Raw genomic sequence first — 27,586 nt, forward strand, 5'->3', positions numbered from 1 at the left:
GTTCTACCAAAAACTCTAACTTGCCAAAATTTTCAACCACGTCACTTCTAGTGACTGTCCAGCAGCAGTAATTGGAGATTTGGACGAGATGCCCGTTTTCACAGAACATCGGCAGCATATATAACAGTACACAATAAGAGTTGTGACATCGTTAGTCTGCCCTTACTCAGTGCTCTGTCAAAACAGCCAACTCGTCGTGTACCGTAGTGTACTCCGATACTCCGTGAAAACAGGCAACTCATCCAAATATCCAATTATTGCTGCTGGACAGTCACCAAAAATGACATGGTTGGAGATTTTGGCAAGTAGGCGTTTTCGGCAGAACACCGGGCACTCGATGTCCTCCAGCACCCAATGATCATCTGTAAACAAAACAGAATAGGGATCTTCCTATGTAAAACAAAGCAAACATCTTTCGTACAGAGGGGGAAGGTATGGATTCTGTGTTGCTGCAAAGCAGGTACTAGAATTCCATCTCTTCTAGTAAAAGCAGCACATATAGTACACAAAAACACAGGCTAGGCACACAGTTAACTCTGATCGCCCTGGATGTTTAACCCCCCCCCCCCCTTCCCAGCCAGCGTTATTAGTGACTGTGTATTTTTAGCACTGATTACTGTATTCGTGTCACTTGTTCCCACAAAGTGTCAAACGTGTCAGTTTCGTCCGATTGTCCGCCGCAGTCCCAATATAAAAATCACCAGATAGCCACCATTACTAGTATAAAAAAAAATCCATAAATCTATACCATAGTTTAGGCAGCATGTGTGGCGAACCCTCTCTGATCCAAAGAAATCCTTCTGGGAGAGACTCTGAGCAACCATCCCATACACCCCAGATCATTAGATCACAGCCTTTTTTGAAAACAGACTGCAAAGCCGAGGGTCCAATATTTTTGGTGAAAAATATTGGATGACCCTCATTTAACCAAAGGTTTAACCCCAACCCCCCCCCCCCCCCCCCCAAAAAAAGTCTTTATGCAACACAAGCAATGGTCTCAAATTGTATCCCAAACTCTGCAGAGAACTGAAGTGCAGCATATTAAACATACACTGACTTTATTACATCATAAAAAGTACATTTTATTTTGCATTCATTATATACACTATGTATCTGTATATGTATAGTGATGAGCAGTTTGTAGGTATACGCAACCATACAAGAGAGACAAATGAAACTTGAGAATTGAGAGATTTTTGCATGGAAAATAAATTGCACTCTCTACCTCAAATGAAACAGGAATAAATATAAATGTATGCTAAAATCTTACTGAATTAATGTACATGGTCACTAGACAGAGAAATCACAGTGCCTGGGTACAAGTGTAAACTTTGAAAGGGGAAAGCTACAACGCTCTGTAACCAATTACATAGGGCCATTAAGAAAAAGAATGGGTTAAACAATGTAATTAATACTATTTAATAACAAAAAACAAAGAAGCTGTACAAATGTGGATAGCAACTCTTACATAGAATAAAAACTGACAGCATTTAAAATCCATCTGAGCAGATTTACCGATTTGAAAAGTGTAGAAACACTAGGCTTTGTTCCCCATAACAAGCAGATTCCACCTGATATTTTTCTAAAGTGGAATAAGAAAGCCACATATTTGCTATGGGTAACATTCCCGTGTTTGCTTTGTAAATCAAACCCTATGTCATCAACGTCAGTCCATGCAAACATTTTAATAATTTAAAAATCAAATTCTATGAACATCCTCAATTGAAGTAGCAGTATTCCAGCCACTGTGCTATTGCACCTAAAAGGACATTTTCACACTTTGGATCTATTCTGGTAAATGTAGCTCATCTGTCAAGGTGATACAACCAATGAAACGTAAAGAGTATTCGCGTTTTGAACATATATTTTGAAGGAGTGGACAGATTCTTATTGCAGCACTGTTACAGAATAGCAGTAAGATGACCTTGCTTGTGGAGAAAGGAACATTGGTTATCCTGGCATGGAAGTAAAATAGCACCTGTGCTTCCTTTGGTGTTTTTAAGTAAAAATAAAATATAACTGCATGCTAATAACATAATGACAGATGTACACGTGTTTACTGCCAGCACACACTGGAGGCAGCCATTTTGAAGGCGGAGCTAATGAGTTTTAAATTAGGCATATCACTTAGAACTAATCCTCAAAACATCCAAGTATTTCCAGTTCCAAACAGGCAAATCTGTTTAATTGCGTGCCACATAATTGTGTGCCTCCATTGCATGTGATAACAGTTTTCAGGAAAGGGTCATTATTCAGCAGATATCTTTTTTTTTTTTTTTTTACAAACGATGGCTCACACTCATTTAAAATAACTAGAACTCAATGTAATGATGAATTATAGATCTACCTGTGTTTTTTTTCTCCGATATAAAATATCTTTACAGTGTACAGAGTTCATTACAATGGTATGATTGTAACACAAGCAACCAGCATGGCTAGACAGATGATCCAAAACAGAATTTCAAGAGGAGGCTTGTTTTCCAGAACAATCCTTTGCAAATGTTTTCTATTGTTTATTGTTTTACGATTACCATGTTCATTAAATAAAATGGCGATTGGTTCCCATGCCAGAAACAAAAAGTAGTTCAAAGTAAATCAGGCCTAGGTTTGAAAAGCAGGTGATTAGTTGACCTCCGAGACTGGTGATAGTGATGTTTCTGCAGGTCGAGGAGTAGACAGGAGGGGTACAGGAGAGGTAGCTTCTATTAATGCAGGATTTAGGATGATTGGCAGAGACATCGGTGGAACTCCAACCTGCAAATGAGATGGTAGGGGGTGCAAGATGAGAGGAGACTGACTTAGAGGAGGAGGTATCTCATTTACAGGGCTTATCCTCATGGGTGCACAGGAAGGGCTAGATCCAGGAATTGGAACGGCAGATAATCCAGGGCTTGTACAGTCATTTTCTGTGGATAGAGAAAATAAATGATTTGCAAAGACAGCCCTGTACTCAGAAAAAAATACACAACTGTGATTTACATTTCCTGGGTATCTAACCAGTTTCAGACCTTGGGCATATCAGGTAAAAACACCACAAAAGACCACTATCAATGACTTGGGGGGTGAAATAAATTCAAGCAGATAATTGTCATGTCCAATTGTAAAGAAATTAATTTATACAATTTACATGTTTACAACAAACTCTTCTTGGCCTGTGTCCAAAAAAAAGGCATCCGACGAAACAGGAAGGGCATGGCCAGTGGAATGTGCCCCTACCAGCCCTGGGGCTATCTGGATGTCTGTATACTGCTCTGACACCATCATGCTTCCTAGCAGCACCAATGAAACTCAGGGACAAGTGAATAATACTGGCTTGTTTCAAGTGCTGTTCTGCACCGTTCAAATTAAGTGCGTTTTCGTTTTTATGATTCTGCAGTTAATATTGAAATACATGCTTAGATTTATTGCTCTGTGTGGGTATTGGCGATTCATGGTGCTTGGATTTTCCTTGGGTCCGAGATGAGAGATGAAGATTGGCTCAAACTTTGGACATTTTAAAAGAGCAGTCTGTGCATCTGAACTTTAGTAATACAAAGCTCCCAATATTTGGTGAATTTTCCTTACCACGGAAGTGCTCTTCTAATGTGACATTAAACACCAAACATCATATTGCAGCTTACCAATTCTTGGACGTGACGGCTGCATTTTTTTATTTCTGTCTTTCATATATTTCCACCTGGTTATCTGGCCAGCAAGTCTTTCAACAAAACTAAAAATCTAAAGCTGCTATTAGTACATCCAAGAGCCCCCTCCCACTAGACTGACAATGCTACTGTGAAAAGGTGTCTCTGCGCTCCCTCATCCAGAGTGTAAGCACTATAGTACAGGAGGTGTGTTACTGGGCAGATTACAAGATAAAAAAAGAAAAAAAATGCAGCCACCACATCTAATGATTGGTAAGCTGCATTATATTACATTTGCAGTTTTGGGTTTTACACTGCATTAAGATTGGAGACACACTATATATATATATATATATATACACATACATACACACACACACACACACACACACACACACACACACACACACACACAGTGCCTTGCAAAAGTATTCGGCCCCCTTGAACTTTGCGACCTTTTGCCACATTTTAGGCTTCAAGCATAAAGATATAAAACTATTTTTTTTTTGAAGAATCAACAACAAGTGGGACACAATCATGAAGTGGAACGAAATTTATTGGATATTTCAAACTTTAACAAATAAAAAACTGAAAAATTGGGCGTGCAAAATTATTCAGCCTCTTTACTTTCAGTGCAGCAAACTCTCTCCAGAAGTTCAGTGAGGATCTCTGAATGATCCAATGTTGACCTAAATGACTAATGATGATAAATAGAATCCACCTGTGTGTAATCAAGTCTCCGTATAAATGCACCTGCACTGTGTCTGTCTCAGAAGCACAGAGAGCATCATGAAGAACAAGGAACACACCAGGCAGGTCCGAGATACTGTTGGAGAAGTTTAAAGCCGGATTTGGATACAAAAAGATTTCCCAAGCTTTAAACATCCCAAGGAGCACTGTGCAAGCGATAATTTTGAAATGGGAGTATCAGACCACTGCAAATCTACGAAGACCTTGCCGTCCCTCTAAACTTTCAGCTCATACAAGGAGAAGCACCCAAGAGGCCCATGATCACTCTGGATGAACTGCAGAGATCTACAGCTGAGGTGGGAGACTCTGTCCATAGGACAACAATCAGTCATATACTGCACAGATCTGGCCTTTATGGAAGAGTGGCAAGAAGAAAGACATTTCCTAAAGATATCCATAACAAGTGTAGTTTAAAGTTTGCCACAAGCCACCTGGGAGACACACCAAACATGTGGAAGAAGGTGCTCTGGTCAGATAAAACCAAAATCAAACTTTTTGGCAACAATGCAAAAAGTTATGTTTGGCGTAAAAGCAACACAGCTCATCACCCTGAACACACCATCCCCGCTGTCAAACATGGTGGTGGCAGCATCATGGTTTGGGCCTGCTTTTCTTCAGCAGGGACAGGGAAGATGGTTAAAATTGATGGGAAGATGGATGGAGCCAAATACAGGACCATTCTGGAAGAAAACCTGATGGAGTCTGCAAAAGACCTGAGACTGGGACAGAGATTTGTCTTCCAACAAGACAATGGTCCAAAACATAAAGCAAAATCTACAATGGAATTGTTCACAAATAAACATATCCAGGTGTTAGAATGGCCAAGTCAAAGTCCAGACCTGAATCCAATCGAGAATCTGTGGAAAGAACTGAAAACGATCTCCATCCAACCTCACTGAGCTCGAGCTGTTTTGCAAGGAGGAGTGGGCAAAAATGTCAGTCTCTCGATGTGCAAAACTGATAGAGACATACCCCAAGCGACTTGCAGCTGTAATCGCAGCAAAAGGTGGCGCTACAAAGTATTAACTTAAGGGGGCTGAATAATTGCACGCCCAATTTTTTATTTGTTAAAAAAGTTTGAAATATCCAATAAATTTCGTTCCACTTCATGATTGTGTCCCACTTGTTGATTCTTCCAAAAAAAAAAAAAAAAATAGTTTTATATCTTTATGTTTGAAGCCTGAAATGTGGCAAAAGGTCGCAAAGTTCAAGGGGGCCGAATACTTCGCAAGGCACTATATATATATATATATATATATATATATATATATATATATATATATATATATATATATATATATATATATATATATATATATATATATATATATATATATATATATATATCCACACACACACTTTGAAGAACTATAACTGGACTATATTTTTATATTTGGTATCCTGGTAAAGTGTAGGGGGCATCATTTTTTAACGGTTTATATACAGTGCCTTGAAAAAAGTATTCAATACCCCCCAGTCAATTCTTTGTAGAACCACCTTTTTCTGTGTTTTTGGGTATGTCTCTACCAGCTTTGTACATCTAGGCTATTCTTCTTTGCAAAATAGCTCAAGCGCCATGAGATTGAATGGAGAGCATCTAAACAGCAATTTTCAAGTCTAGCCACAGATTCTCAATTGGATTCATGTCTGGACTTTGACTGGGCCCTTCTAACACATGAATATACTTTGATCTAAACTATTCCAGTGTAGCTGTGGCTGCATGTTTAGGGTTGTTGTGTTGCTGGAAGGTGAACCTCCGCCCCATTCTCAAGGTTTTTGCAGACTCATACAGGTTTTCTTCTAAGATTGCCCTGTGTTTGGCTCCATCCACATTCCCATCAACTCTGACCAGCTTCCCTGTCCCTGCTGAAGAAAAGCATTCCCATAAAATGATGCTGCCATCATGTTTCACAGTGGGTATGGTGTGTTCAGGATACTTTTTTTGCCACAGAGTTTTGCTTTTAGGCCAAAAGATTCAATTTTGGCATCATCTGACCAGAGCACCTTTTTCCACGTTTTCCGTGTGTCTTACATGGCTTCTCGCAAACTTTAAATTGGACTTCTTATGGCTTTCTTTCAACAATTGCTTTCTTCTTGCCACACTTAAGGCCAGATTTGTGGAGTGCATGACTAATAGTTGTTCTGAGATGTGAATCTCTGCAGTTCCTCCAGAGTTACCATGGGCCTCTTGGCTGCTCCTCTGAATAATGCTCTCCTTGCCCGGCCTGTCAGTTTAGGTTGACGGCCATGTCTTGGTAGGATTGCAATATGCTATACTCTTTCCATTTTTGAATGATGGATTGAACAATGCTCTGTGAGATTTTCAAAGCTTGGGATATTTTTTTTATAACCTAACCCTGCTTTAAACTTCTCCACAACTTTATCCCTGACCTGCCTGATGTGTTCCTTGACCTTCATGATGCTGATTGTTCACCAAGGTTCTCTAACAAGCCTCTGAGGGCTTCACAGAACAGCTATATTTATATTGAGATTAAATTACACACAGGTGAACTCTACTAATTAGGCAATTTCTGAAGGCAATTGATAAAACTAGATTTTAGTTAGGGGTATCAGAGTAAAGGGGGCCAAGTACAAATGCATGCCACACTTTGCAGGAATTTGTAAACAATTTTGAAAACCATTTATAATTTTCTTTCCACTTCACAATTATGTGCCACTTTGTGTTGGTCCATCACATAAAATCCCTATAAAATACATTTACGTCTTTGATTGTAACATGACAAAATGTGGAAAATGTCAAGATGAATACTTTTCAAATGCACTGTATAAATTTCCTATGGATTGTATTATTTGCACAACTTTTTAGGTTAACCCCCTTTTTTTCAGTTCAAAGTTTTGAAAAAAATCGGCTACTAAAAACTTGTGACAAACAGAATGGGAGCCATTTATAAGACGGATACTTACCACTTGGTATTTGCTCGGGATGAGCTGGCTGTGGCACAGGTCTGGGCTCTGTAGGAGCAGGAACAAAAGCAGGCCCTAGAGTCTTTTGAGGATGTGCTTCACTTGCAGATACATGGGGTGGGTCTGTAAATAGAAAATGTAAATCTACCTTCAGTATTACACATTAGGAAGGACGGTCATGCTATCACTGCATATTTTAAATTTAAAAGACAGACCTAGCTAAAGTTGTCAAAAGACAGGCCAATTTTATGAAGATGTGAGAGATTCAACCTATGTTACCTAAATGATCAAGGAATACAGAAATGGTAGTATTCTAGGTACAGAAATCATTTAACGACCGATAAAATTAAAGCAGTTCATTCAAAATGTTCATCTTTGTTAAAAACGAAATGCACAGCGTACACAGGTAATACGTTTTGAACATGTCACCACCAGTTGAGACTTAACCAGCTGATATTAATTTGCACGGACAAGAGGCGGATTGCTGTCCAATTACTGATAGATTTCAGACGGTGTCTTGGCTTTCCATGCCTTTTTGCAACTCTTTCTTCATGTGGTCAATACTTTTTCCCGGTGTCTTTCCATTTTTACACATGACTTAATTTCTGAACTTGTTTCTTTGTATGTATGGATTGCATGGGTTGTTACAGACATGTGGTGAAAATGTCATGACGATAGCATCTTTAGGCTGGGTTCACAATGGTGAGATGTTAGACATTGCATGTGATTCGCACTGCTAAGCAAATCACATGCGATGTCCGTGAGATGCGAACTCAGCCAAACAGATTGTATGACTGAATTCACATCATATTCTGCCCTAACTCATGCAGGACCCTTTTTTGTCCACACCACAATCTGTTTGACAGTTTGCTCTACTGTATGCGAACCGATCTGGGGGTGTCATTAACTTTGTATTGACACTCCCATCGGTTTGCGGTGTGAACTACCTGCAACTCAGGTGTAATGCAGGAAACTGCAGTGAATACATAGGGTTTCCTGCATCACACCAATGTGAACCAAGCCTTATGCCCCGTACACACGATCGGGTTTTCCCGTGAAAAAAAAAAAAAGGATGTTTTTTTCTGACGGAATTCCGCTCAAGCCTGCCTTGCATACACACGGTCACACAAAATGAAGTTCTACACTTCTGAGCATGCGATGATTTGTTTCCGACCATGCAACAGAATTTACACGTCGGAATTCGTACACACAATAGGAAAAAATTCAGATCGGATTTTTTGACGGGAAAATAAAGAACCTGCTCTCTATCTTTTTCTAGCAGTTTTTCCATTGGAAAAAGTCAGATGGAGCATACACACGGTCAAGATTCCCGACCAAAAGCTCTCATCAGACTCTTTCCAACGGGAAAACCGATCATGTGTACTTGGCATGAAAAATATATTTACCTAGAAAAATGGTAACGTGTTCAATCCTTATTTTACCCACTGTAACTGATCTGGAAATGTTATCAATGCACGTGATCAGAATAATTACATTCTAAAAGAGGTCTGATGCTGTTCAAAAAGCAAATGATTGCAAGTGTTCCTGTTTTACCTTATATCACTTTGTTAAAGTGGATGTAAACCTGATTCATGAAATTTGACCTGGGCACAGCTCTAGTGTTTTGTCATCTCTATCCAAAGCATCAAGTCCTGTGAATTTCTGCCGCTTTGTTCCTTTTATCAGCACAACTTCTAACAAGCTCTCCAACAGGAGATTAAAGCAGATGAAAATTTGTGTCGGGGAGGTTGCTATAAATAGATTAGAAAAGAGTTGGTCTATTCACAGCACAGAAAGCATCTTCCTTCTAATGCCTATGTGGAGGGGGCGTGTGTGCCTTTCCTCCAATCAGCTGTCACACAGTGTATGCCCAGACTCGCCTCCCACTTCTGAAAGAGGAAGTAAAAATTCTAACACAGTCTTCACTTTCTAAAGAATATAGACAGCTGAAGACAGCAGAGATGCATGTAGGGAGATTTGTTTTATCTCTGTGCTCATCTGAGGCTGTTCACTTCACTGGGTATAGGAGAGGATTTACATCCACTTTAAAGATTATTCATTCAATAGTTTTAGAATCACCCCATAATCATGCACTCCTGCCAGCTAATAGGAAAGCAACAGCAATGTCAAAATATTGTGGCTCTAAAAACTGTTCAAGAATAATTCGCCAAACGCCATCTGCAGCTAAAAGCTGGCCAGGTAAAGAAACTACTGGGCAATGACACAGGGCAATGCTTTCCATTTTAATAAAGACACAACAGGAAAAACTCCCACTTGGATCACTTTGTGGATGGCCAGTCTTCAGCATGTCATAGCTGGGCAGGTCTCAACCGGGGAAAGAGCTCAGCAACCAGTACGCAAATGGGAGTTTTGTCTATTCTGTGTAAGATGTGATTGCAAAATACATGGAGTGGCATCAAAGTTCTCAAAAGGGTGTTCGGTAATGGATTGTATATTAGCGGCTTTTCCTTTAGAAATAAAATGGGAAGGTCTATTGATATTTTTAATGTTTTCTGTTTAAATTTCAATAGACTGCAGATCCTCAAATCACAAGCGCTCTGTTAGGTGTCGGATAGATGTTGTTGAGAATTACCCTGTATTACTGTCTGCTTGAAAAGCTCTTCTCTCAGCCGAGGCAGGAAACAGTCTATTCTCTCCCATGTAATCTCCCAAAGGTCTGAGTATCCTGTCCGTGAGTCTGCACTGTGGAATATTCTAGCCGTGTCCATAACTAGCAGCATGTTTTTCAAGGATTCGGGTATGGCCTCCATCTAAAAAAATAAAACAAAAACAAAAAGTTTGCTCATAATCAGAAGTAGCAAATTTAATTTCTGTTGAATCACTGAATTAGATTGGCAAATTTTTAAGGACACCTATGTTTATAGGTCAGTTCCTCTCGTCTTAAAATAAGATTAGTTGCTGCGATTCATTGATCCATCGTTAACGGTAGTTTGATATACATTTTTGTAATATCAGTTTGCGAGCCATATACATAATGCTCATCCACATCACTTGAATTTCAGCTGGGAGGGTATCTTCCTATATAATCCCTAGCAATGCAATTTTTGGATCAAGCTGTATTTGTGTAAAACACAGGGAATTTTAAGTATCATATACATACTCCCAGCAGCAATGCAATCATGGACATCGCCACAGAATATGTATAAGTGTACCTACGCCAGAGGTACATCTTGGACAATTTGGAGTATTTTCTTAACCTCAAGAGTACAGTTTTAAAGGAGTATAATGGACTCTATGAATGATAAAAAACGGAGTCAAGCGCTGCGAGGAGGATAGGGATAAAAAAAAAAAAAAAAAATATTATTTTGGGTAAGGCTTGCCCCCACTCCTCATTACCAAGTATATCAAAGTCTCTATTCCACCATCCAAAACTACCCTCTTGTGAATTAGTTCTAGTTATCATTAGTATAGAAGAATATATACTTTCTATGAGTCCCCATTTAGCAAGTCTTACCGATACTGCCAAAGCTAGAATTGATAAAGGATTATATTTTAATAAAAAGACCTTTGCTTGAAAAAATCCATTTATTGGACAAATGATACTTCACTGGCAACTTATCAAATAATTGAAATACATCATTATCAAAGAGTTGGCTGAGAAGCAAAATACCAGACTTTTTCGATAAATCAAAATTTTCAAGCTTCGCCACTTCCGGCAATTGCAAAATTCCACATGAATTCATAACAATAAAGTCCAAAAAATTGAATATTCAGGCTCTAAATCTCCAAGGGAAAAATATCCACAGCATCCAGAAACATGGGGATAGAAAAGAACCTCCACCTTGATAACACACTGCCTCTTACCAGCTGTAAATGATCTCTTATTACAGGAGATCACAAATCGCATGTAATACAGAAAATCTCCACACGAATCTCCATTAGGGAAAACATTATCCCGTTAGGTATCCCGTGACCACGTCCCCATTGAGACAAAACGTTGGGTAAGCGTCGTTCTGATGTCACCGTGTCGCAAGCCAGACCCAGAAGATATGGGCAGGTAGATCAAGGAGTCGGCCCGATTGTTTTTATGCTTACAGCGTTGGAATTTGATGTAAGTGCACATTTTTGTTTGACTGAATAAGATGTACTCAGGATTTTACACTATGCGAGTTTTACTTTTTTATATGGCACTTCTTGCAATGACACATTGAACGAGGCAACCATCCCAATAACGTTTTCCCTGGTGGAGATTCGTGTGGAGATTATCAGTATTACATGCGATTGTGATCTCCTGTAATAAGAGATCATTTACAGCTGGTAAGAGGCAGTGTGTTATCAAGGTGGAGGTTCTTTTCTATCCCCACGTTTCTGGATGCTGTGGATATTTATTTTTCACTTGGAGATTTAGAGCCTGAATATTCAATTTTTTGTACTTTATTGTTATGAATTCATTTATGGACTATATCATTTCATGATGGATTGTATGTGATTTACAGTTCACCACACTTATTAAGATTGATTTACTTTTATAAGATTTAATTTATATTCTTTATGAGTCTATTGACACTTTACTTATACATTCACTTTATTATATAGCGGGGATATGCAATTAGCGGACCTCCAGCTGTTGCAGAACTACAAATCCCATGAGGCATAGCAAGGCTCTGACATCCACGCGCATGACACCCAGAGGCAGAGGCATGATGGGATTTGTAGTTTTGCAACATCTGGAGGTCCGCTAATTGCATATCCCTGGTATATAGCATATAATTTTCACTAGCGCAGCTTTTTTTCTTATTGTTTATCCCGTTGTATAACACACATAGTTGCTGCTTGACACCAATTGAATGAGCGCAGTATTTTTTCCATTAATTCCACATGGGCATATATTGAGTATATCCCCTCATACTGAGTTTCTCGTTGAAATGTAGGATATATATGTTTATTATAGAAGTGGTAGGCTACTATTAACAGCACTAATTGATTTATCGGCAATTAAGAAAATATAATTTGTTTTATGGGGTCCTTCGCAGTCTATAATATGCCATCCGTATAGTATTTTCTTTTTTTTTTAATGAATACAAGTTCTGATTGAACAAAGTGGAGAATTGACATTGTTTTCTCTACCTTCTCCAATCAGAGAACTAATTGCAGGGTCAGCCGTTCAGCACAGGACCAAGAATGACACCTTTTTGGCTGCAATTGTCTACTTTACTACTTTCTTTTAATTTGCTTTCTTCACCCTATGAAGCATATACTATGATATATTATATTAATCTTTTCTATTTGCTTGGAGAAAAAAAAAATGGTTGATACATCTTGTACATTAAGTAAGGAATGATCTTGACCTTCCTACCATTTTTCATTAAGCCATAAAAAGGCAAGAATCAAGACTGCAATACATGTGGCCAATGAAGTGCAGAATGTGTAAAACCCAGGTAGTATTAACTTACCAGCAAGTCACTGGAGCCAGCGTGCATGTACTTGTCCATAAATTCTAGTATTGTCATCCACAGAGCAGCAAAGGTGGAAAGAGACAGTAAAGGAGACAAATGCTGTAGGAAGACCTAAATTGAAAGAAACATTTACTGATATTTCTTCTGAACAACAATACTTCTGAGCAGGAGACAATGCATTGTGTACTTCAATCATCAGCCACTAGGTCATCCTGCTGTATTTTGAGGTAAAAAGTTGGACAAATTATAGACTGAGCACATGGCAAACACATTCTCCTCTACTACCTTTACGTTTCATTGTTACTACCTGCCATTCTCCCTCCTACAAAATATTGACATTCCTGTTAGACACACCGATAAGCAACCTCTTTCTCTATTGGGAGAATACCTGGAAAGAATGCCCAATTAACCACTTAAGGACCGCCACACGATGATATACGTCGACAGAATGGCATGGCTGGGCACAAAGGCGTACAGGTACGTCCCCTTTAAGAACACGACGCGGTCGGAAGCTCCATCACCGATCGCCACCGGTGATCCGCGATTGGGTCACAGAGCTGAAGAACGGGGAGAGATAGGTGTAAACAAACCTTTCCCGTTCTCCCTAGTGGCTTGTCAGTGATAGTCTGTTCCATGTCATAGGGAACGACGATCAGTGACGTCACACACACACACACAGCCACGCCCCCCTACAGTAAGAATCACACACACTAGGGCAGACTTAACCCCTACAGCGCCCTCTAGAGGTTAACCCCTTCACTGCCATTGTCATTTTCACAGTAATCAGTGCATTTTTATAGCACTGGTCGCTGTATAAATGACAATGGTGCCAAAAATGTGTCAACTGTCCGCCATAATTTCGCAGTCACGATAAAAATCGCTGATCGCCGCCATTAGTAGTAAAAAAAAAAAATAATAATAAAAAATGCCATAAACTATTTTGTAGATGCTATAACTTTTTCGCAAACCAAACGCTTATTGCGATTTTTTTTACCAAAAATATGTTGAAGAATATGTATCGACCTAAACTGAGGAAAAAACATGTATTTTTTATATATTTATGGGGGATATTTTTTATATTGCATTTTTTTTCAAAATTGTCGCTTTATTTTTGTTTATAGTGCAAAAAATAAAAACCGCAGAGGTGATCAAATACCACCAAAAAAAAAAAGCTCTATTTGTGAAAAAAAAAAAAAAAAAAAAAAAAAAACGTAAATTTTGTTTGGGAGCCACGTCGCATGACCACGCGATTGTCAGTTAAAGCGATGCAGTGACGATTTGCAAAGAGGGTCCTTCAGCTGAAAAATGGTCCGGGGCTTAAGTGGTTAAAGTGATAACGTTTTTGTTTAGGCTTCATTTCCATGGACGTTTTTTTACAGCCTCTTTTCTGAGCTTTTTTTGCAGCTTAAAAACGGCTCTCCATGTTAGTCTATGGCCTCATGCCCACCATGACCTTTTTAGAGCTGTAGATGGCTGAGCCGTTTTTAAGCTGCAAAAAAAAACCCAGGACCAGTGAGTTCTGAAGCTCCAGCCTTAGAGCTGTAAAAACGCCAGACGTTAAAAAATGCTCAAAAACGCTAAAAACGCTACCGCTGCGTTTTTGTTCCTGTCCCACACACACAGCTGCGGCTTGGCCCCTCCCTCTCTCCTCATTTGCTCACTGAATGATTGACAGCAGCAGGAGCCAATGAGGGAGAGTCCCCGGAGAGCCAAGGCCCTAGTGCACATTTCTGGATTGAGATGGGGCTCAGGTATGTATTAGGGGGCTGCTGCACAGAGGAGGCTTTTTAGAATGCATGAAGGTAAAAAACTCAGAGCCTTAAGATCCAGTTTAAACTTTTCTATACAACATATTTTCCCTCAGGGCTCATTCACATGTGTATTAATACTCTGTGTTTAACCCTTTCACGCCGAGGGAAGGCATATATGCGTCCTCGGCTTTCGGGGGTTATACCAGGATGATGGCCGCAGGCATCATCCCCGGTACCGTTGTTTAGAGCCGACGATCTGCTATCCAAACATAACAACTGATGCGGCTAAAAGCTGCTCGGTTGTTTAACCGGAGGAGCGGGAGGGGACATCCCCCCCCCCTCCGCCGGGAGACCCGATCCCCGATCCGGCGCCTCCATAGTCCAGGCGCGCTCTGAAACAAAGCCGTAAGCTGCATTGTGGGTCTACAATAAAATGGCGGATGTTTGTTTGCGATTTATATCACCACAAAACATCACATCATTGCAAGAACTTTTTGATGTATGGACACTTATATGTTTATTTAGGATGGACTATATATTCACTTAATAATTCAGCGTTGCAAATATTACTTACATGTTTAAATAGTGTTTTTAAAGCCTCTCAACTGCCTGCCATTGATATTACAATGGGCTCCACACAGTGCAGTACACACAGATGTGGTAATGTTGCTACTCATCAACTGCTTTCATTCATCAGTGTGGTATAACTACCCTGTAACCGCTTTTACAGTGCATTGGTGTAACATTTATAAAGTGTTAGCTGGGTGCTGGGGGAGAGGCAGTGGCAGTTACCCTATCCCAGAATGCACTGGGAAAGAAGAATTACTGCAGAGCAGCTCCAGACACTTCCTGTTTGTGCAGAGCAGCCATGTGGAATCCCTAAAATATTCTATGCATGTGAAATCTGCACAGAGTAAACAAAGCCTCAGTACAGAATTCAATTTCCCTTAAATTCCAATTTACCTTTGAAAGCAAGGTAGATGCTCTCATTCTTGTCTCCTCCATGCCTCCCACATCAGCGGGGCTTATGTTCTCCAAGAGTTTTGTTAACAGTGGAAATAGCACCTGCAAAATAGAAAATCATACCAGTTATTTAAACACAAAACATGATGCAGTATGAATTGTATGTATATTCCCGCGCTACTATATAGTATAGCGATATAACTGTTGCAAGCATCGAAAGGGTCAGTCCATAACCACAAATAAAATATATATATAGTAGATGGTGCTGCGCTGTTATTAAAATAAATAAAACCAAATAATTACAAACTAGACAATATAAATTAAAAAAGATGTCCAAACAGTGAAAGAAAATAAAAAAAAGGTGCTAAAGGCAGCAATATGCACATGAAAAATTGTGCAAGATGAACAGTCTTATCAAGTGAAAAAATTGATGTTAAAGTGCTATATTCCATCTCCAGCTGAGCGCAAGTATAGCATATAAAAATCCCATAATTCCCGTCAGATAATCCGATCGTGTGTAGGAGGCTTAACAGTATTCCAAAAGCCAACAATAATTTATAGAGTAATTGCTCAGTGCTAAATTAATTCTAAAATACCGGTACCCACATCCTAAGATTCATGAAAAATTGGGACAATGGGGCAGCAGGATTTTATCTGTACCGTCGAGAGACATTACACAATTGTTTTATAAAACTACATTTATACATATGGTATAGTTTACAATACCGTATAAGGCACCAACAAACAAGGGAATAAACATACACATTGATAAAATGTGTGTCCCTCTTGATAGTTGCTACATGCCATATATATGGGGGCACCTCTACCTGGCAATACTGCAGAGAGGGCATAAAGTGTAGCCCATTGGACTCTCAACATTTTTTGCAGTGGCCCACAGGAGAGACAAGTAGGGGACAAGACACAAAAAAATTGATGTAGATACATCATATCATCACTATTTCAAATTTAACACACTGATGTTATGTGAATCATTTACCTCAAAATGCAGATGTAATCGGCCGACAACCAGCGGAGGCGTCAAGGCATGTACCACTGGGCGAGCATGGGAATAACTAATATCAAGGCCACTGTATACACAAAGCATAAAACCAATATATGCCCAATTTTCATAATAGTATTTTGATGGTCAAGACACCAAGAGGTACACAATACATATCATTGTGATAAATGTTTTCAAAAAGAATAGTATTTTAGATGGTGTGATGGATGCAAATTAGGCTGAACCCCAATGAGAGCAAGCTAAAAAAAATCCTAAGCCAGGTATAGAGCAAAGGCATACCTGGCTTAGGAATATTTTTAGCTTACTCTCTTTGGGGTTCAGCCCAATTTCCATCCATCCCACCACCTAAAATATCATTGTGATAAGTTTTCAAAAATAATAGTATTTTAGATGGTGGGATGGATGGAAATTGGGCTGAACCCCAAAGAGAGCAAGCTAAAAATATTCCTAAGCCAGATATGCCTTTGCTCTATACCTGGCTTAGGACATTTTTTAGCTTGCTCTCATTGGGGTTTAGCCCAATTTGCATCCATCCCACCATCTAAAATACTATTCTTTTTGAAAACATTTATCACAATGATATGTATTATGTACCTCTTGGTGTCTTGACCATCAAAATACTATTATGAAAATTGGGCACATATTGGTTTTATGCTTTGTGTATACAGTGGCCTAGATATTAGTTGTTCCCATGCTCGCCCTGTGGTACATGCCTTGATGCCTCTGCTGGTGTTTTGACCAGCAATATACTAGCATGCAAATTAGGCACATATTGGTTTTATGCTTTGTGTATTCAGTGACCTATATACTAGTTGTTCCTATAATCGTCCAGTGGTACATGCCGATTAGATCTCCCTTTTGAGGTAAAGGTTTCAAATATCACCATTCCAAATGAACACATTGTATGACTTTTGCACCAAAGGTCACGCTAGGAGTGATATTATGATGTATCTACATCTATTTTTTAGTGTCTGGTCCCCTACTTGTCCATCTCCTGAAGAAGCAGGTCAATGCGAAACATGTCGAGTTCATTAAGCTACACTTTATGCCCTCTCTAGAGTATTGCCATATATGTGGGGGGTGTAGTAACTATCAAGAGGGACACACATCTCAATTTGTATGTTTAGTCCCTTGTTTTTTGATGCCTTATAGTGTATTGTTAAACTAGACGTATAAATAAAATATATTGTTTTTAAAACAATTGTGTGAGGTCTCACGACGGTGCCGATAAAATCCTGCTGCCCCTTTGTCCCAATCATACTTTTTTAATGCCTGTAATTACAAAGCTACTAAAGCTGTAAAAAAAAATAAAAAAAAAATATATATATATATATATATATATATATACAGGGAGTGCAGAATTATTAGGCAAATGAGTATTTTGACCACATCATCCTCTTTATGCATGTTGTCTTACTCCAAGCTGTATAGGCTCGAAAGCCTACTACCAATTAAGCATATTAGGTGATGTGCATCTCTGTAATTAGAAGGGGTGTGGTCTAATGACATCAACACCCTATATCAGGTGTGCATAATTATTAGGCAACTTCCTTTCCTTTGGCAAAATGGGTCAAAAGAAGGACTTGACAGGCTCAGAAAAGTCAAAAATAGTGAGATATCTTGCAGAGGGATGCAGCACTCTTAAAATTGCAAAGCTTCTGAAGCGTGATCATCGAACAATCAAGCGTTTCATTCAAAATAGTCAACAGGGTCGCAAGAAGCGTGTGGAAAAACCAAGGCGCAAAATAACTGCCCATGAACTGAGAAAAGTCAAGCGTGCAGCTGCCAAGATGCCACTTGCCACCAGTTTGGCCATATTTCAGAGCTGCAACATCACCGGAGTGCCCAAAAGCACAAGGTGTGCAATACTCAGAGACATGGCCAAGGTAAGAAAGGCTGAAAGACGACCACCACTGAACAAGACACACAAGCTGAAACGTCAAGACTGGGCCAAGAAATATCTCAAGAATGATTTTTCTAAGGTTTTATGGACTGATGAAATGAGAGTGAGTCTTGATGGGCCAGATGGATGGGCCCGTGGCTGGATTGGTAAAGGGCAGAGAGCTCCAGTGCGACTCAGACGCCAGCAAGGTGGTGGTGGAGTACTGGTTTGGGCTGGTATCATCAAAGATGAGCTTGTGGGGCCTTTTCGGGTTGAGGATGGAGTCAAGCTCAACTCCCAGTCCTACTGCCAGTTTCTGGAAGACACCTTCTTCAAGCAGTGGTACAGGAAGAAGTCTACATCCTTCAAGAAAAACATGATTTTCATGCAGGACAATGCTCCATCACACGCGTCCAAGTACTCCACCGCGTGGCTGGCAAGAAAGGGTATAAAAGAAGAAAAACTAATGACATGGCCTCCTTGTTCACCTGATCTGAACCCCATTGAGAACCTGTGGTCCATCATCAAATGTGAGATTTACAAGGAGGGAAAACAGTACACCTCTCTGAACAGTGTCTGGGAGGCTGCGGTTGCTGCTGCACGAAATGTTGATGGTGAACAGATCAAAACACTGACAGAATCCATGGATGGCAGGCTTTTGAGTGTCCTTGCAAAGAAAGGTGGCTATATTGGTCACTGATTTGTTTTTGTTTTGTTTTTGAATGTCAGAAATGTATATTTGTGAATGTTGAGATGTTATATTGGTTTCACTGGTAAAAATAAATAATTGAAATGGGTATATATATTTTTTTTGTTAAGTTGCCTAATAATTATGCACAGTAATAGTCACCTGCACACACAGATATCCCCCTAAAATAGCTAAAACTAAAAACAAACTAAAAACTACTTCCAAAAATATTCAGCTTTGATATTAATGAGTTTTTTGGGTTTATTGAGAACATGGTTGTTGTTCAATAATAAAATTAATCCTCAAAAATACAACTTGCCTAATAATTCTGCACTCCCTGTATATATATATATATATATATATATATATATATATATATATATATATATATATATATATATATATATATATACACACATATACACACACACACATTACAAGGCCTTGCGAAACACATTATTTCTGCCCGTCTAATCTAATCATTGTATTTTTATGTATTATAAAAGCCAATGACAAAATTTGCAAGGATTAACGATTACCTAGAAGTTTTCAGAGCAAGAATTGCAGAAATACACAAGTATCTGTGTTCTCACCTTATTAAAGCAGGCTTCCCAATCAAGTGCATCCAATGTCTGGAGATCATGGACTAAAAGTGCTCTCTGTAAGTAGGTAAGAGCCTGCATCCTAACTTGACGTCGAGCATCACAACAAAGCCATGCAATTCCTGCAAATGACACATGGCAAACATTGTCTTTACCTTTTATACAGTTTTATTTTCTATGCATAGTGTACATTTTGCATGTAAACAGAACAATGCAGGCCTATATGTCATTAAAATAATTGACCCTACTAAGCAAATGTTTTGCAATCTCACTTGATTTTAATTAGCAAAGTAAAAAGTCACTTCTGAACATTCAAATGCCAACATGGCCAATGTCAGACAGGATCTTGTTGCAAGAGGTGTGTTAAGAGTGCTGGATCCAAATAGGAAAATCAAGTTCAATCTCATTTCAGGCAACTGTGTGCCCATAATAAATATGGGGTACTAAAAATCGAACCTCCTAAAAACGTTATATCTACGTCATAAAAAGTTATGAGAAGACCGATATACTGTACGGTTATTAAAGTAATCGCTACAGGAATACCCACCAGCACAATATACAGTAGTATGAAGCAATTCTAATATAGCTAGTATATAATACTAGTGGCCACACACACACACAGGCCACTTTATTAGATACACCTGTTCAATTGCTTGGCAACACAAATTGCTAATCAGTCAATCACATGGGAGCAACTCAATGAATTTAGGAGTCTAGATAGGCGACTTGCTGAAGTTCAAACTAAGCATCAGAATGGGGAAGAAAAGGGGATTTAAGCGACTTTGAACATGGCATGGTTGTTGGCACTAGATGGGCTGGTCTGAGTATTTTATGCACAACCATCCCTTGGGTTTACAGAAAAGGGTCCGAAAAAGAGAAAGTATCCAGTGAGCGGTAGGAAAGGCCTTGTTGATATCAGAGGAGAATGGGCAGACTGGTTTGAGATGATAAAAAGGCAACAGTAGCTCAAATAACCACTCATTACAACCAAGGTATGTAGAATACCATCTCTGAACGCACAACACATCAAACCTTGATGGGCTAAAGCAGCAGAAAACCACACCGGGTGCACTGCCAGCTAAAAACAGGAAACCGAGGCTACAATTCGCACAGGCTCACCAAAATTGGTCAATAGAAGATTGGAAACGTTGCTAGGTCCGACGAGTCCCGACGAGTCCCGTCAGCTGCGACATTCAGATTATAGGGTCATAATTTGGCGTATATAACATGAAAGCATGGATCCATTCTGTCTTGCATCAACGATTTAGGTTGGTGGTGGTGTAATGGTGTGGGGGATATTTTCTTTGTATGTAATACTATGTCATTGATATTATCTAAAACAGCTGTGCAAAGTAAAGGAAAACCTGAAAACATGGCCCGTTGGGGGTATTTGAGGACTGAGGTTGAGAACCACTGTTCTATATTGAGAAAAGTACACATTATAGAGGGATATGCTTTGTTCATAAGTTATGTCTAAGGTTTACAATAGCTTTAAAAAAGGGGCTGTAAAGGTTTTTTTTTTTTTTTTTTTTAAAACAAACATGGTACACTTACCTCCTCTGTGCAATGGTTTTACACAAATTGGCCCCGATCCTCCTCTGGGGACCCCCAGCGGCACTCCAGGCTCTTCCCCACATAGGAGTGCCCCCTCGAAGACCCGCATTCCAGGGGGGCATTTGTGCAGGAGTGTGCCCGAGTCCTGCTGCTGCGTCCATTGACAGAGCAAAACTCGGCCCAGCTCCCGGGTCACTGGATTTGATTGACAACAGGAGCGGGATACAATGGCTGCGCTGCTATCAATCTATTGAATGAGGACCAGAGACAACAGCTGGAGCTGCTGTGCTCAAACACCATCGATGGAACGATGGGGTTCAGTTAAGTAAAAGGGGGGCTGCTGCACTACAGTGTTTTCACCTTCATGCATAGAATGCATGAAGGTGAAGAACCTTGAGGATTTACAACTCATTTAAATAAAGCTTCCTATAGATTTCAAAGGGCAGTTGGATATGTAGACTTGCGATGACTACCCATGACAGCCTTGCTCAGCCAGAAGGCATATTTACTTCTATGGAAAAAAACAGGAAGAGAAGAGATGCTGGCAGCCTGTGCAGTTTCTCTCAAGAACAATGGTGATCCAGACAGATTTTTCACATGGCAAAAAGCTGGCTGTTAAGGGTGGGACCCTGAATCACAGTACGGTAGTTTGTATATCCAAAAACATCTGGATCATGTCTACAGGTAGCTGAAATCAGATATACAAAGATGCATTTAAAGCACACACTCCCAACAGGCTCCAGTATCCATCCCTGCAGAACAGACACCAAGTTTTGTCTGCACATATCAAAACACATGAAATGAATAAAGCACTTCTACTTATAGGGTTGTTACTATGCAGGAAAAAGCCTGCCACTGGAATGCAACAGCGTGACTGGGCCTTTAAAATCTTTTGACTCCCCTTAACACCCTCTTGCCATCAACAAAGAATCTCATCTTCAATTAGGCATGCACTGTGATGCAGGCCATACACTGAGCAAATGTATTTTCTGCAGCCACGGGTTCCCCCATCAACACAATGTTGACAGGGGACTCCCTCCCGATGAGCCATTTTATTCTCGGGCGGGGGGCCATACCCACCAGGAGAAGACCGTAATTATCACTAGCGGCTGTGCCAGCCACTAGTGATAATTGCACAACCGCTGGTTGTACCCAAGTTGATCGATCAACTTGTTACATTCAGCCTGCTCATGCACGGTTCAAACAGTCTATGACCAGCCGAACTGGCAAGAGCTAGGACACATTAGAATGGAAAAAAACGTAAAGTATAACGCTGGCATTTGGTGCTGTTCCCTTTAATAAAGCTACTATAATAATTATGCCTTTTGCCTCATGCACACACATAAAGTAACTATACATGCTCTGAAAGAAAAGAAAATAGGGAAGCGTATGACACAAAGTGAACATGGTTCAGCACAATAGAAATAAACCTATGACTAAGGATATTAGAGACCTTCAGAAAGATTTTCCTTGTTAAAAAATTTAATTTTACTGTGCAGACTACAGCTAGAAAAAGTGATCATTTATAAAAGTTTTTTTTTTGACTAGCACTGTACCATTACACATTTCTCACCCTGTAGCAATGGACACCAGCAGTTTGACCACAAAGTTCTAGCATCGGCTGTGATCTTTTCTCCTGCAGTCTCAAGATGGCGCTGTTCCTCTGCCCAGGAACTGTAAATGGTTGCAGCTCTTGTATGAAGTGTGTGCATCAAGTCAAGAAGCTAAAATCAAAACGAAAAATAAATCAAATATACAAGATCTGTGACATTAAGTTAGGAATATGCCTGCCTAACATGTATTGCTTACTACAGTCGTCCTATAAATAGTGTATCTGCATTTCCTTCTTAATGAAGTTGAGTAATTTTAAATGTTATCCCACAAACATAAGGCCCCGTTCAGACAGATGTGCTTTTGCAGTGCTTTGCCAGGGTGATAAAAGTGCATGAAAGCCATGCCTAAATAAATCCTATGCAACTGTTCACACTGCATCTGCGCTTGCAAATGTCCAAGTTCAATAGCGCACCAAAAAGGCACCTTCCATTGTAAGTCAATGGGAATACATCAAAAGCTCATCAGTGGGAAAGGGCCCTAAAATCCCATCTACTCAGTTGCTTTGTGCTTTCATTTGCCACTGATGCTCGTCACTCCAGCTGTGATTACATAAGCCTTAGAGAAAATTGGAGTACTGTCTGTAATACTTTTTTTTATTTGCACCAACAATTTTTCATGGATGAGCTTTCGGAGGGGGGGAGGGGGGGGCGCGGTCCAAGTACTGCTTGGACCTTGAAGAAGGGGACACACCCGAAAGCTCGTCCATGAAAAATTATATATGTTCGTGCAAATAAAAAAAGTATCACGGACAGTACTCAATTTTCTGTCACAATTGCACTAATATGGCTACAATCACCTCAAGCATAAGCCTTAGAAAATGTATAAAATGCATGTTTGACTGCACTAAGCTGCTGGAAGTGTTATTCGACTAGACTGGATAACAGTCACATTCAACTAGACTCAATCTGTAACGGTGAAGTTTTGACACCCATCCAAATCAGTCTGATCTAATGAGTGTTGAACATATTCCAGCATTATAGCCACACAAGTAACTCCAAATAATCCAACTGCTATGGTGTTTTGTAATGGGTCTCAGATTCTGATTGCCCAAGAACATGATGGGAGTGGTAAAAGTTTGTGAAACCATTATGGACCATAGGCCCATGGAATCTGGGACAGATGTTAAATTATTAGGGACACACACAAGAAGGCTTGAATGGTCAAATTGGCTGGGTAAAGATGTTAAAACGGTATTATATGAGAGTAACAGATTATGGCCCCCAACAAGGCTTTGGGCATGCGTTTGCTATGAGCTATGGATTATTATTCAAGGCTGTTTTGTGCACCATGAAAAAAAAACATGGAAGCAGTAATCTGAAAATGCTACATGATGGTCAGTACTGTTGATTCTCTGGCAACAATACTTTGAATCACTAATCCTGACCAAGAATGCCGATGAGGACAGTGGATTTCTCTCGGATAGCCAATTAGCAAACTTGTTCTGGGTCACTGACCCACAGTATTAAAGTTATTAAGCGACCATATCAACCAATCATTTATCATTGTCTGGGATAGTAATCCCTGCATTTTTATTATATGTCTCCTATAAAGCTGCTCTTCAGATAAAATAGTGAGATATTTGACCAGGAATATGTATGACCACCTCAACAGATGTGTAGAGGACATGAAGGGAGTAGGAGCAAGAGAGGATGTAAATGCACGACAGTCCTTCCTCCTTTAATCCACAATTTTCTGTTTCTGGGTGGATAAACCTCAAATGTAGATATGCTCCTGCTGAAAACATAGAAATAACTCCTGCAAATGCCTGATTAATTGTGGATGGACATGGTCTACCTTATTTAACACTGAACTAGAATAAAATTCACAAGATCAAGACAGACAGTTTCACAATTGTGGTGTAATGGAGACTGAGCACACATTCACTCATGTAACCTACAATTATACAGGCCATGTCCTCCTCAAAGTGAAGGAAAAGTAGCTCCATAGATAGTGGTAAACAATTTCCAGAAAGAAAAGGACATTTATAATTTAGAATTATAAATTTCACACCAAAGGGTCACAAAGAATTAAGCATCCTTCACCAAAAACAGAGAAAAGGTGATTAACGGCACAGAAAAAAAGACGGACACAAATGATGCACCTTAATGGATCATAAAGACCTCTATCGCTGCATAAAAGGAGGTTTGACGTTGGCGTCTGGATGGCATATGTACCCAACTGTTCACTCTGTTTTGTCATGCCCTCATTTCAGAGTCAGGAACAGTTAATGAAAACCAAGCAACAGAAGTTATTTACATGCCGCCATCAATTTTCAGACAAATCCAGAAGCAAAATGGTACATTCTTTGGTTCAGAAGAGTAGGCAAAGCCATGAAAATCATTCTTTAGACCTCTTTGGTCAAGTCTGAACTGGTTGCATGAGGGAAACCTGGATACTACCTTTACAAAGCTCTCCAACAGAAAATTCTGGGTAGCTGGTTGTCATCACTGCTAATCTCCATATTTCTTGCAGACCCAGTGACTCAAAGCATGAATGCAAAAAGACATTGTATTTCTGGAACTGTAGTTAGAAACTAAAGCCCTGATAGATTACTTTGTGCTGGCCCCTTTTACAGGTATAGCTACAGTGGGTATAGAAAATAAATCACTCACTTTAAAATGATCACATTTTGTTGCTTTGCAGCCTGAAATGGAGACATCGTTTTTGTTTTATCCATCTGTATTTACTCAGTGCAACTCATAAAATACAAAAGAGAAAGATAGAACACCAACCAAAAAAAATCACTGTGTTGGAAAATTGATTATTTTGTTGAACTGCCTTTTGCGTTAATCACAGCCTTTAGTCTGTTGGGATATGTCTACTAATTTTACACATCTAGACTGCATTATTTGCCCACTCTTCTTTGCAGAACTGTTCAAGATCAGTTAAATGTAATGGTGACCGTTTGTGGTCTGCAGTCTTCAAGTCATTCCACAGATATGAGCTCTGATTAGGCCAATCAAGCACATTTACCTTTTTCTCCTGCAAGCACTGGTCATTTTTGCTATATACTTTGGGTCATTGTCATGTTGGAAAGTAAACCTACTTCCCAACTGACAACTTTCTGGCAGAGGGCAGCAGATGTTCCTCAAGAATTTGACGGTATTTTGCCCCTTCCCATTTTTCCTTCGATCCTGACAAGTGCTCCAGACCCTGCTGCAGAGAAACACCCCCATTGACAGGATATAATCCCCTTTGCGCTTTACTGTAGGAATGGTGTTATTCGGATGGTGAGCTGTATTGGATTTCCGCCAGACATATTTGTTGTTCCATGTGGACTCGATCTTCAAGGTGCGTTTTGACAAAGATCAGTCTTGACTGCATGTGGCATCCCGAGGAGTGGCTTTTTTCTTACAACCCTCCCATACAAGCCACATTTGTGGAGAATTTGTGATATTGTTGTCACATGCACACAACACTCATGTCAAATTCCTGCAACTGCTTCAGAGTTGCTGTAGGCCTCTTGGTAGCCCCTCTTACCAGTGTCCTTCTGGTTCTTTCATCCAGTTTGAAGCAACGTCTTCATCCAGGGAGGGTCTGTGTTGTACCAAATACCTTCCACTTCTTAATAGACTCCACGGTGCTTCTAGGCTAGGCATTGATAAAGCCATTGAAATTTAAACCCATTGTAGTTTGCTTCAGTTGCACTACCAGGGACTGAAATACGCCAGGGAAACTCTTTTCATGCTCAGTGAGCTTATCAAATTGAACACAACTGATCACAGTTGAAAGTCAAATAGTTGTGTGTGTCAATAGAAAGTGATTAGCTACATTTGAGTTAATTTGAGTTAATTTTTAGGAGGGTGGTGATCCTTTTTCCAACTTCGCGATTCTGTTTTTGTTTTCCGACAGGTTGGTGTTATATATTTCACTAGGATGTTATACGTTGCAATAGTAAATACAACTGGATAAAACAAAAAATGTGTGTCTTAATTTCAGGCTGCAAAGCAACAAAGGGGGAGATGCTTTTCTATATCCACTGTAGGTAAAATATAAAAACATAGGTACCTATACTGTTTAAAATCCATAAATGCGTTGTTGCACAGCCTCAGTTGTCCTGTATTGTCGGCACTGTGCCAATAATCAGTGAGTCACTAGAGGCCGACCAGCTGACAGCATAAAGATTTACTGCAGCGGAGGGCAAAGAAAACAGGATTGGCATAGACTGTGCTGAGGGATTAGGGAGAGAAAATAAAGGCAGGAGAAGTGACAGGAGAAACTACACAGAATAGAATGCAAAAAGGTAAAAAAACATGAACCTTTAAAAACTTACAAGGATAGCGTCTTATTTTATCTCCCTGATATTTTCTCTCCATCTAAGCCAAGACCCATAAAGGCTAGAGACGCACACGTTTAATTGCAGAAAACTTTTGAAACTAAACCTGGCCACAGATGGCGTAATCATCCTTCCTGCAACCACGGGAGAGCACACAGTGATTATTTCTAGTGGCTATATTTGCTGGCAATAATCACATGAAAAAATCCGAAAATGCGGGTTGTACCCAAGTTGGTCGACCAACTTGGGTACAGTCAGTCAGCTCATACATGATTCGAATCTCGGCCAGTCACTGCTGAACCGGTTGAGATTCCAGCGGTCTATGGCTGGCTTTAAGAGAGGGGCAGAGTTTTCAATAAGGAAATGACTGCGCTAGGCTACAACAAAATAGCAACTTTCAGAAAGCAGAAAAAGGAGCAATGCTGGAGGCAATTTATAGCACACACTAATTTTGGTAGCTTAAATATTGTGGAATGCAGGTTTTTCTTTGATGAAGAACAAACTTGTCAACCTGTTATGG

At 39.7% G+C, this 27,586-nt stretch overlaps 1 protein-coding gene across 8 annotated transcripts in view; it reads right to left on the bottom strand.

Annotated features, from left to right (window-relative positions):
- Window positions 1-1,041: 1,041 nt before the first annotated feature.
- Window positions 1,042-27,586, bottom strand: part of GBF1 (golgi brefeldin A resistant guanine nucleotide exchange factor 1) — a 273,421-nt gene continuing 246,876 nt past the window's right edge. For all 8 annotated transcript variants that reach the window (XM_040362371.1, XM_040362370.1, XM_040362369.1 and 5 more), the window contains 7 exons: window positions 22,750-22,900; window positions 19,614-19,744; window positions 15,430-15,531; window positions 12,713-12,826; window positions 9,892-10,069; window positions 7,299-7,421; window positions 1,042-2,906 (listed from right to left, as the gene is read on the bottom strand). In XM_040362371.1, coding sequence (XP_040218305.1) covers window positions 2,623-2,906; window positions 7,299-7,421; window positions 9,892-10,069; window positions 12,713-12,826; window positions 15,430-15,531; window positions 19,614-19,744; window positions 22,750-22,900 — 1,083 coding nt within the window. In that variant the 3' untranslated portion in view covers window positions 1,042-2,622. The remainder of the gene's footprint in view (window positions 2,907-7,298; window positions 7,422-9,891; window positions 10,070-12,712; window positions 12,827-15,429; window positions 15,532-19,613; window positions 19,745-22,749; window positions 22,901-27,586) is intronic.

Source organism: Rana temporaria, chromosome 8, assembly GCF_905171775.1.
Source record: "Rana temporaria chromosome 8, aRanTem1.1, whole genome shotgun sequence".
NCBI lineage: Eukaryota > Metazoa > Chordata > Amphibia > Anura > Ranidae > Rana > Rana temporaria.